Here is a 12,500-nt window from a genome sequence, read left to right as displayed (position 1 = left end):
AGGCACAGGGGATGGCTGTCATACCTGGGGAGGAAAAGACAAGGTTATGTTCTATATTTCCAAAGTTGTTTACTGGGATTGTCCTTAGAAATGGTCTATGCGCTGCACAAGTGTGGTCATTATATTCCATTTTTGCTTAAGTTTAGAAAATAAAAATTCCCCCCCCACTAGGACAAGATCATGTTCCGTCTACCTAGCAGCTGATTGGCTGAAGAGGTGGTAAGGTTGAACTGCTGCTCCAGGTATTTGCCCAGGAAGGCAGCAAAGCCAGCAACCACCGCGATCTCCATGCAGGCTGCCAGCGTGATGCAGCTGAACACCGGATTGGACAGAAGGTGCCGGGTTACCCGGGGGATCACTGGGGCAATAGGGAAGAAAAATGAATGTTATATTTTGAATTTTCCTTTTTCCCTCAGTCCCTCCTCCCCTCCGTGCTTCTCCTTACCTCTCAGATGCTCACAAACCGAGAGTCCGCTGTTTATATCGAAGCCATGAATGGCTCCGTTGGGTTTAGAGCCCTGGTAATCCATGGTCAGGGAAGAAGGCAGCATGGCCTGCTCACTCTCCCCCCCACCGTCCATGTCCTGCTCGTCCAGCGCCTGGGGGAAGCCGAACATGAAGAGAGCCGACAGGAAGAGTAAGGCACCACAAAGGAGGAAGCCGGCCCACCACGCCCCGATCCAGCGAGGGTCATCTGGGGTGATGTCCAGCTTACCTGGACGAGAGGCAGGGACATTCACCACAGTGGACGGATGAGGAATGATGCTGTGACATGAAATTTCATAGATCAATGTGAAGAAATTGAAATGTGTTGATTCTTTCTTAGTGTTTCTGTAGTATTCTTAATTATCCCAGTAGGGTCAATACAAATATAACTATCACGCAAAAATGAACACAATTTAAGGATGCATCTAAAGAAATACAAAGAAAGACAAACTGCCAACTCACTAGTGTCGATGAAGACCGCATCCACGTAGACTTTGGTACAGACAGAACCTAAGATGAAGCCACAGGCCGGACCGAACACTAATGTTGAAAATAAAATACCTGCAAAACAGAAGTGAACAAGAAGTGAAGAAGAAGAAGAAATGTAAGAGTGAATACGACGAGTGCAGTTCCCCCGATCCTTCTGCAGAGGGCAGCACTGCATCAAGACTGTAAAGTGTAAACTCCTAAAGCCCTTTTACTAAACATGGGCTAGCATGGGTCTTCCTATCACACTTCTGTGGTTTAGTCCACTGACCGGAGATGAAATGTATTCTATTCAAGGAACAGATTAAGTATTGAATTCATGCCAATAGACTTTAAATTTCATCAGTGTCATGTCTCCCACTGGCAGATTTATTCACTGTCACTGTAATATGCGGCTCGTAGGTTGCACAGCGTAATTGATCTAAGACTAGATTATCTGGCAGGATCATAAATAATCAAGCAGGAAATGAGTTCTTAGTGTAAGAATAGTTGGATCCACTGACGCACTGGCTCTGGTTGCTTTTATTGGGCAATGCGGGCCACTGTGCAGGACTCTGTTTGTGTGTGTGCGTGTGTGTGTGCGTTTGTGTGTGTGCGTGTGTGTGTGTGTGTGTGTGTTTGTGTGAGCTCCAGTATACTTAAAGAGGGCAAGTCAATCTTTCTGTGAAGGATGTAATGATTGTAATAAATCTGTATTTTTACATGGTCCATTTCTAATGATAAAATCTCCATAATATCAGAGAGAAAAATGGTTTCAACCAGGATTTTTTTTCTTTTTCAGGTTGTTATTTAAAAACCTGTTTCAGCAACAATAAAACATTTCATCCAAAATATTTTTAAAAGAATTTTGGGCCATTTTGGATTCCCTCATTAGAGTTACACAGAAGAGAGGTTACGGAGATGAGGGGAGAGAGAGAGACGAGGAATCCATGAACCGGGGACATGCGATTCCTTGGTTCGCAGTGGGCCACATCCTTAATTCTTTTGTCAGATTTGAGCTCTTTCAGTGCCACAGACACCCAAATATTCATAATTAGTATGTCTAATCATAACAGGCAGAAGCCTCAATCCTAACCACACAACGTAAACATTTATATTCTTATTGATAAAGGTGGACTTGACAGTTTTGTGAAGATTTCACAATAATTTCAATTAAGAAAGTGAAGACAATAAGTTGTCGAGTTGAGGTGGTGATGTTTGTCAGTGCGACCCCCGCCGCTTTGGGAGCACTGTTTCGAGCTAAACGCTAACGTCAGCGTGCTCACAAAAACAATGCTAAACGGATAAAATGTATCAGTTCTGTTGTTCACCATGTTCACCATCTTAGTTCCGCATGTTAACATTTGGAAATGAGATCTAAACACAAAAACGCCATTTGTTTTGCAGGCATTAGGTCATAAACCAAAGCGTGGAACAAATAAAACATTTCACTTGATGGCGCTAGAGAAAAGGTTATTACAAAAGGTGGTGCGTTTGGCTGAACATGCAGCAGGCGTTGCCCTACCCTGCTGGACTCAAGGCCAAAGAAAAAGGCCAGGAGAATCATTAAGGATCCAAACCACCTAACGGCCTTTCCTCCCTGCTGAGATCAGGAAGAAGGTAACGGATCCAGCAGGCCAGCACCGAGAGGATAGAACCGGAATGACTGATAGCTTGGATTCCTTCCCTGGGGGCCAACACTGTCCTTGAGGAATTCTATGTCAATCCATCCAATAGTTGTTGAGATGCTGTAGTCTGGAACAAAAAGGTAATCGCCACCACCAGAGAAACAGACAGTAGTCTTCTACTGCAGTAGTAGTAGTAGTACTGGCATACAAAATCTAAATCAAATAATTTCATAAAAACAAAAACTATTACATCTATTAGTGGTAGGAATCCCCAGAGGCCCCACAATCTATAATCACGATATTTATGTATGTCCTTAAAGGAAAACTTTGTCAAAATGTGCTTTATCTTAAAGATGAATTTCTTTGTTCATTTCACTTCAATTATATTATTTCTTTTATCATTCTAGTACCAAAAAGTTAGAATCTCATATGCAAGGAATGTAGTAAAAAATCAATCCTTCCGTGTATTGATACACTATTATACACTGTGTTGATTTCCCATCTCTACCTCTAACACCTGTAATACCTCTAATGCTGTACTTCTACACACTAAACTGTGACACCAGACCCGGGACACTGACCAGTAGTCTCCCTCTGTTGGTCAGATGCATTATGTTCATTCAGCAGCGTCACATGCCAGCAGGGCTGAACGTGAAGGGGACCGAAGGTCTGGGGGTACGGCAGGGCCAACTCAACATCCTAGCAAGGAACCACACACACACACACACACACACACACACACACACACACACACACACACACACACCACAGTGACCCAGCCAAATCTGATGGGTCCATGCCAATCTTATTTAAATACTCCAAAGCTCCATATTTTTAAACCTTGGGCAACAATTTGCTTTACTGTGTCCCCTAAACATGGGAATGCCCCCCCAACCGACCCCATCAGACAACCAAGAGCCTGGGTCTGTCCCAGGTTTCTCCCTAAAAGGGAGTTTTTCCTCGCCACTGTCGTAAGTGCTTGCTCTTGGGGGAATTACTAGACTTGTTGGGTCTTTGTAAATTATAGAGTGTAGCAGCCATACGCATGATGAATGAGAACTACCGAGGCTTAGAGTCCTGCTGCTAGACCCCCATCAGGACGGACGCCGGTCTGCTGCTTGTACTCAACCCTGGCACATTGAAGGCCGTTTCCTCGGAGACAGAGAAGGCTCGCAGCAGAGAGAGAATGTACTGTAGTAGTGAGGTACTGGAGCAGATATGCAGTATTCCAGTCCTGGATTGGAAGTGTGCTCAAAGCGTGAACTTTTGTCAATATTTTACACATTGCTGCCTAAAACTGTACAACTCTTCCATTTTAAAAACAGATATCCATTTTAACATATCTCTATATTTAATGTTCTATTGTGTGTATTGACTGTTACACTATGTTTATAGTTATGCTCCAAAACTCCCACGATAAATCATCTTCAGATTCTGATTGGTCTTTTTGCTGAAAGAAAATTGTTTGAAGATACATGTTAAATAAATAATAATACAATTATGTGAAATAATAATTAGTTTAATAATATTATACAGAGGGATACATAAAGTATTTTTTACTTCTGTTAACATTGCGAGATGGGGCGTTTGTGCTGCATTCATGGGGTGTCACCATAATAGGAAAAATGTGTTCCCAACTGGGAAAGTTCACAGTGCATTAACAGTGTGACATAAGGCAGAGGTCTGCACTCTCCTTCTGGTTCTTTCATATTTAATTAAGATTATATTTTGGGCTCTGTGCCTTTGTTCGTGAGAGCATATGGAGATAGACAGGAAGGGGGGGAGAGAGGGGACAACATACAGCAAAGGGCCGGGGGTCGGAGTTTACCTGATGGGGCCCCTGCTGAGGACATGAGGTGCATGCTCTACTAGCGCCCGTAATGTTCTTAGTTCCTTCCCCCTTAGTTAGTTTCTTTGTATTTCCCAGTCTTAGGGTCCAAATGCTTTAATAACGTTTCTATGACTTCTTCTTGCTGGCTACAATATATTTTGGTCAAATATTTATATACTCAATTTTCTTAATTTTACTATTGGGATCAAAAAATCTCATCTTAAACAAATTCCTGTTTTGCCCTTAAAGCAGTTATTTAAATATACTGAGTCTAAATATGACAATCAGTTTAGAAATTACAACATTGTCTATGTTTATAAATATGGAACATACAGTAAACTCCCACCAGGGAGCTAAACGAACATGATATCAGTGTCCTCGCTGGGCAACTACAGACCTGATTTCAATGACCATGGGGTTCTATTTCCCTGGTGGAGGACTGGTGGTTTGGGTCCAGGTAGAGGTTTTCTGAGGGCAGGGATCGCCCTGCTTGCTAGTGGGCTTCATGATCACTGACAAGCAAAGGAAACAGGCTACACCCCCCTACAACCCCGACAGCTGCACCTGATTCAGCGAACGCTTCATTTGGGGCCGTTTTCTCCTGGATTTCAAAACACAATGGCAACTTTCTCTTATTTTTGTACGAAAATAGTTCACCGGAATGTGTTTCTGAAAACGTTTTGTGCAACAACGATCAGTTCAAAAGATTTTCGAGGGTTTTTGAAAGGTTGCGAGTCGGGCTGCCAACTCTTCATTTGCATTTTGATTCTACTTTATGCAAATGAGGAGTGGGCGACTCAATGTCCCGCTTCTCCAACATCCCCGCGACACTACCGGAATGCATCGCACGGCTGCTCACATAGACAATGAATGGAAAGCAGGAAAAGGCCTAGACGTGCACACGTAAGGGTTAAAACCAGGGATGTAACAAGTAATGTAAGAAGCAGTACTGAACTGAACTGGATAGGGTTCTTTAGGCTCCTTTTTGTCATGTTAAACAGCCATTTGTATTTATTTATTTCACATTAATGTTTAATATGTTTGTCATGTTTGCACCAGTCACCAAGGAAAATTTCTCGTAAGTAACTGACTGTGGAAATACACCTTTTACTGTTTCTGATTGGAATAACAATAAATAACACTAAAAACTATTTAGTGTTCATAAATCTAACTGGTCATTTTTATTATTGTTACATTTAATCCCAGTGATAAAAAGCAGGCTTAACATGATGGTGATGCCCGTGATGGGTCCGCATGCTGGGATGAATGCAGCCCAGGCAAGGTCATCCTGGATGAGACAGGGCTCCTCTACGTGGTCACACTGCCAGCACATGAATAATTTCTCATTCAGACTCACATTATGGCACGGTTCAATCACTGGCACTTTGTATCTTGGCAAAGGTGCTCCTAAAAGGTGCACATATAAAACAAGCTGTGCCGGTCGGAACAGACAGTGTGTGCTGAGTCAGCGTCCATTCCTTCCTCTGCTGTCCTACAGTGGAAGAGTAATAACTCCACTGGAGTAAAAACATTTTTGCTGCAGTGGACTCTCAGCCTCACAGCGCTTCATTACACGCATTACAGCGATGAAAAGGGTCTAAGATCTGAGGCAGGGAGGGGGAAGCTGACCCAGCGGCTGCAGAGCTGGACCCCTCTGGCTCAGACTCTTCTGTTATGTGCTATGGGATGGTGTACTTTACAGTCCTGCACTGTAATGTGTTGTATTGTTGATGACATTTAGTTCTCAGCTGCGGACCTTAAACTTTTATGTTTAAGTTCTCCAGCCTGGACTTTTTGTGTGTTCACACAACAATGGGAAGTTCTGACTGCTATTTTCTGAACAGCGAGTTGTGTTAGTGTGTCAAAGATTTCCGCAACCAAACAACCTTTCTTTAAAGTATAATGTTAGTCTGACTGACTACACACACAGCTGAGGGTTCCCAGCCACACTAACGGCTCTGTAAGGTTGTGCTTTAAGCAAAACGCTGCATGCTAACAGGCTCTCAATGACTAACACTAACATGGTGATGTTTAGCAGGCATGTTTACTATGTTTGTAGTCAGTCAAGTGTTAGCATGCTAAGACTCGCTATCTAGCACTAAACACAAAGTAACAAGCTGATTTTGGAAGTATTGGTCTTGGAACAAAGCACAGATAAAACATTTGACCGGATGATGGCGCTCCTCCGGGCATCATACTTATCCATACCAAACGTCATGGCAATTCATCAGTGGATGGGATATTTCAGTCTGGACCAAAGAGGTGGACTCACAGAAAGGCCAACTTTGGCCTCCCTGGAGGCATAGCGCTAGAGCGGCTAACAACTAATGGGTTTAAGTTTTTTTGCAAATTCATTTTGACTTTAAAGACCAAGTTTAAAATGAGAAATTTTGATTTGTTGACAAGGCAGAAAATGGTAATGCATAGAAAACAATAAAAACTGGAGGCATTTGACCCTACTGAGTCTTTACTCTATAGAGTGACTGTGGTGCTCATGGAGGCCTACACTAGCAAAGGATTGACATCTTCCATTAGCGAGATACCAACATGTACACAGCACCTCATCCTGAACCTCATTAGGACCTAAAGCAAAAACTGTTTGGGGCTCCATTAATGGAAAACAGGCAAGGAGCATGTATACTGTAATTTAATAGCTGCTTTCCGTTAGAGGCCCTGAGGGCAGTACAATAGATCGGAGGATTAGTTGACTTTGTCTTGGGTATCAGTCAAGCAGTAGACAGCAATCAATAATCCAATTACAATGCAGCTCGGACATGATGCTGTAGTCAACAGAGCTCAGGACCAGGTCTTTCTATGGGAAGCCATTTTCTGGTCAAGTCTTTACTATATTAGACAGACATGAACACACACACACACACACACACACACACTCTTCGCCACTTTACATGCGAGTGATCGCAAAGTGCCGAAGAGCATATAATAATGCAATTGATTAAAAAATGTCAATAATGAATTAATTAATTGATCCACTAACTTATCCTCTAGTGCCACCATGAGATTACCATTGTGACTTAAATCAAAGCTTTACTTTGTGTGAATTGCTAACTAGAAATGTTAGCATGCTATCGTGCTAAACTAAGATGGTGGGAACGTTGTACTAAACATAAGCAAGGTAACATTGTCTTTGTGCTCACGTTAGCATGCTGACTTTAGCATTTAGATCAAAGCTCTGCTGCTGTGCTTAATGCCTCCCAGAGGCATGGCTGTGTGGACTCCAGACACACAGACCCTACTCTGTTTTGGTCGTGCTGCTGCTACCACTTTTCCATTTTTTTTCTCCATTTTCCTCTCATCTGCCAGAAGACACAATGATCTGTTGGTCATCTGGTTGATTAGGACACACATATACATAGAGAGGAGGAGGCTTCTGGAGACTAAGTGAAAGCCTGCTCAACATTAGAGAAATAATAGGCTGCTTCCCTGCAACAGATCCATTACAGGGGCATGCTGGAGGGCATGCGCCATGAAAACATGTGTTTGCTGGTTTGTTCTTGAATATTCCCAGTGTCCTCAATCTCTCATTCAGGCAGTATTGATCCATGTGGGGGGAAGTTACGTCCACAACAGAGCAGCCTCTTCTTCTATCATATGCTTTGTTATTGAGCCTGTGGAGAGCAGAGGCTTTAATATTTCATCATTTGTTAGATGTTTTCTAAACAACTCCTAACTGTTTCTCTATCACGCAGCATTATTCAGGGGTTTTCTTGCAATGTCACCATGTCTTCACACGTCAAGCTTGTCAAACACCGCCATCGCCTTGAGACTGGGGAAAGGGACCAGCAGAGATACTAGGCACCACATTACATGTATGTACTGTGTAAAGACCGGGCTCTATGTAATTATCCAACGGACCACGCAGCAGTCACATTGTAGGAGGTAACCATGGCAATCAATATGCCTGGATCAGAAAAAAAGCAGGTTAAAAAGATCAATTGACTATATGTAATTGTCAAAGGAAGAAGCTTGGGTGATGTCATGGAAAAGAGAATTCCTCATGGACTGGGAAAGGCTGCAGTGCGCTGAGACAGAACTACGAGGGGCCAGCAGGGCCATTATTCACAATTAGCTCACACACATACAAGTGACACGCTCTCACATTCACTACTGAAAAATGATACGCTGACATGCTACACTGAAACCTCACACACATACAAGTGAAATGCTCTTTAACACTACTGAAATGCTCTCATATGCTGTACATTACTGAAAGGTTCTCACACACTACTGAAATGCTTCCATATGCACTTTAGAAAGTGAAGTACTAGCTTTCTTATATGATAGTGATAATCAATAGTGTGTGAGAGCATTTCACTTGTATGTGTGAGGTGATTGTGAATAATGTCCATGATGGCCCCTCATACAGCGCAGTGGCAATGTTCCTAAATCAGAGTAAATATTTCAGTCCAAAATGCGATGCGTGCAAATTTCCAAACTGTGAATAGCTGAAGAGTGTAAATAGTAACAACCAGTGGTCCTTTTCTTTAAGGATTGCAGTTAAGAGATGTCCTTGGTGGACTGACTAGCCTGTCAGATCCAGTCCGTCACAGGGCTAACATCAACAGACACAATCACACTCGTTCTTACAGCCACTTCTGACTCTTAAAGTCAAACTGGAACCTCGGCCCTTCCTTTCTGTCATCAACAACTATGACATCGGACTTGTTAACACCTTGGCAATGTTGGTCGATCACAACTTGATGGATTACCATGACGTTTTGTACTGTTTTTCCACTGATTGTACCTGAACTGAACGTTTTTGGAAGACTGGAGGAAACAATGAGGAGGAACATGCATACTCCACACAGGAAGCAGGAAGCAGATTCAAAGCCGGGACCTTCCTGATGACGCATCACTGATAACCACTCAGCCATGTGCTGCCCTAATGATGTATCGTACAATGTTTTTTTCTATTATTATTTTAGTTACATGTATTCTACAAAAGAAATAGGGAATTTTAGAGATGTTAAATGTTTAGAGCTAATGGCTTTTCACATTGTCACGGGGCGATGTCCACAGCGAAATCCTTTAAAGTTTTGAAAATAGCAAAGAAATATCAAGTGTAATGTCTAACATCGGGCATCTGGTATGAGCTGGCCTCTAGTCCAGGTCGGGGGTATGGTGGGTTGTCGTGCTAGCCTTGTTTGTCCTCCTTCCTCTCCTCCTTCATCCCTTCCTCTCTCCTCTCCTCCACTGTGAGTGCTGCTGACAGAGACCGTGCAGATCAACGCTGCAGAGAACAAACTGCAAGAGGTCTGCACTGCGACCAGCCACATGGTAATGGTATGTACTTTTACTGTCTTACAGTGCTTTTCTTCCTCCCATAATAATAATAACTGTATTTCTATAGCAAATTTCACACAAGATATGCAGCACTACGTTTACATTAGGGAATTACATAAAATGAGCATTAAAACAGAGAATCAATGTAAAATAAACTATCAATTAAAAATGAAACACGTGTGACAACAGCAAAACAAGAATAAATAAAAGATAAGAAAGGAAAGATAAAGGAAAAAACTTAAGATGGACGGTGACCCCCGAAGACTAATAAAATGAGTATTACAAATAGCAATACTAAAACTAATAACAGTAATGAAGGTTGACAGCATTAAAATAGGTCCCATGTCAGAGGTGGAGACTGAGGAACCCACTAGAACTGTTCCAGTTGTTCTTTGACTTATCGATGCACCAGCTCTTTAAGCTTCAACATGATGGGGATTAAACTAGCATACATGATCATATAATAATGTAATGTCTTACCCAGCTATACAATTTGCAATTGACTGTTAACTGCAATAACAGGAGATGCACAGAATTGGAATTTTAGGCTCTATAATAATAACCGATAATCAAAGATACAACTTCAATAATCTTTCATTTGTAAAAATGTGACAAGGACAAGAGGTAATTTTTTAGATTGACCCGTGCATTTTCCCACTGGCTGTATCATTTTTGTAAATAAATTGTTGTTAACCAACCATTGCATGTTATTTGCAAGTTTTGGGAGTCTGGTATTCCTTGCTTTGTCCGTTCAGTCACACAGGAACCAGAACTTTTGTAAGAACAGACTCCACAATATCAGATGTAAGTACTGGCTGCAATTCTGGTGTTAAAAAAATGCGTTTTTGCATTTATGTTCTCATTTTAGTAATAGTGGGAGTCTTTGTCTCATCACTCAGCTGTGCTAGCAGGTCGCAGGAATGGCCTCGGTGCCTGTCTGTACTGTTGCCTTGGCAACTTTGGCCGACAGGTTACGATGGGGGTCATGTCGACCTTTTGGTTTCTGCTGTAAGTATAACTGCAGTCCTATGCTGAGGACCACTGATCCCTTACTGAAGTTAGGAATAAAATGCTTTGCTCAATGGCACTTTGGTGAGAAAGGGCAGGATCTGACCCACAATTCCCCGTCAACCACAACGATACAGGAAATATTGGCTCTCTAATTATACTTCAGCAATCTTGTGTTTCCAAGGCTGCTTTTCTAACCTTAAAAGGACGGTCCTTTTGTTGCGTAATACCCATGGCACCTCTCAGCCACTGAATACTTAGCAATGTGGCAGAGAATGACACCATTCAGCAAGGAAGAGCATCAAACTGAAGTATCGATGGACACATGCACCCCAACACACATAACTAACATGTTTAACAGCCAGGGACGAGTCCATCCACTGGCCAAACTCATTATCTGAGCAGGACAAAACGGTCAATACAGCCCATGTTGCTGGACCTGTCTAATCCACTAATGACACAAAGCAGTAAAGTATCTGTCTTCTCCTTCTAACCAAGAAGTAACTGTGTGCACTCGCCCATGGACAGCTACAGGAGCATGCATTTCTTTATATCAAATCAGCAATAAATGTGCAATGCAGCGACACCAAGACACATCCATGTGTTTACGATATACACACACACACACACACACACGTGACGTGACACTGAGTGATTAGTTGACTGTGGTAGCACCACAGCAGGTAGTTAAAAGTATGGATCTATTAATGATATACTCCTTGGATTTAAGACAATAATCCACAGTAATCCTGCAAGGAGGACCTTTTTTAGTGTTTTCCTTCACCTCAGACACCTTTGAGGCTGGTAGGGATTCAGTGATTAAGGAGCACATGAGAAGCAGAGACACTGGCATGAAGGCTTAGTGGGGTCATCGTTATTAGTGGGAGAGCCCCAGCCGGGTTCTGCATCTATCTACTTTGGACTTCCTGCTGCTCATTTAAACATAAAAATGACATCTTCCTTGGTAGATTAAAGCTATTACTTTCCTTATTTTATTCTTTTTCAGTGATTTTATATATGTGTGTAAAGTGTTCACATTTATAATGACGGTCTATCAGAGTTGTAGTGAATAGCCTGGGAAACCGATGGTCGCAGGTCTGATTCCCTTCTCCAGCTACAACTTCTGATATTATTACTTCAACATTGCTGCTACTTATTACCACTGTACGCAGTGGTATTTTTTGAATTAATAAGTTATGTTATATTTTGGGAAAATCAACAAAATGTGTAGTAGTTTTCTGGGTTTCATGCTCTGTGGTTGAGTCCCTGGTAACAGTCCCCTCCCCTGTTAGAGTACAAGGTTCAGGTTTTAATACCGGCTCATTGCTCCTCATAACAATATAACTGGTCTGAAGAAGAGCGTTGCTGTAAAATGTTATAATCATATAGTCTCACTCAATGAGCAGCTCTTCCAGCTCTCTCAAGTATTTTCTAGAGAAATTGCACACTGTAGTTACATAAAGAGTTGTATGTCTGTATTGTTTTCAAATGGAAGATGTCTTCTTTTCAAATGGAATTCTTCTTTTATAGGAGCATACCTCCCTCCGTGACCAGCATGAACCATTTCAGCATATGACGTCGTAGGAACGGTTTTATTGTTGTACACATTGGGATGTGCAGTGAAAAGCATTAAACATGCTGAGACTAGTCAAATCTAGTCACCGCTCATGATATCCCAAACCATCTGATGGGATTCTGGTCTCTCTTGTTACGGGGAAGGACGGACCCAAACGCACAGCTCAAAGTAACGTTATTTATTAAGGGGAAGGAGAGGAAAAGGG

At 42.1% G+C, this 12,500-nt stretch overlaps 1 protein-coding gene across 1 annotated transcript in view; it reads right to left on the bottom strand.

Annotated features, from left to right (window-relative positions):
* Positions 1 to 12,500, bottom strand: part of LOC117946912 (solute carrier organic anion transporter family member 3A1-like) — a 25,104-nt gene that overhangs the window by 7,462 nt on the left and 5,142 nt on the right. The window contains exons 3-6 of the mRNA XM_034875424.1: positions 949 to 1,047; positions 446 to 715; positions 194 to 358; positions 1 to 24 (exon numbers count right to left, since the gene is read on the bottom strand). The exon at positions 1 to 24 is cut by the window's left edge and continues 175 nt beyond it. Coding sequence (XP_034731315.1) covers positions 1 to 24; positions 194 to 358; positions 446 to 715; positions 949 to 1,047 — 558 coding nt within the window. The remainder of the gene's footprint in view (positions 25 to 193; positions 359 to 445; positions 716 to 948; positions 1,048 to 12,500) is intronic.

This window comes from Etheostoma cragini, chromosome 1 (assembly GCF_013103735.1).
Source record: "Etheostoma cragini isolate CJK2018 chromosome 1, CSU_Ecrag_1.0, whole genome shotgun sequence".
NCBI classification, from domain to species: domain Eukaryota; kingdom Metazoa; phylum Chordata; class Actinopteri; order Perciformes; family Percidae; genus Etheostoma; species Etheostoma cragini.
The sequence above is the reverse complement of the archived record's forward strand: the minus strand, read 5'-3'. Positions and strand labels throughout refer to the sequence as shown.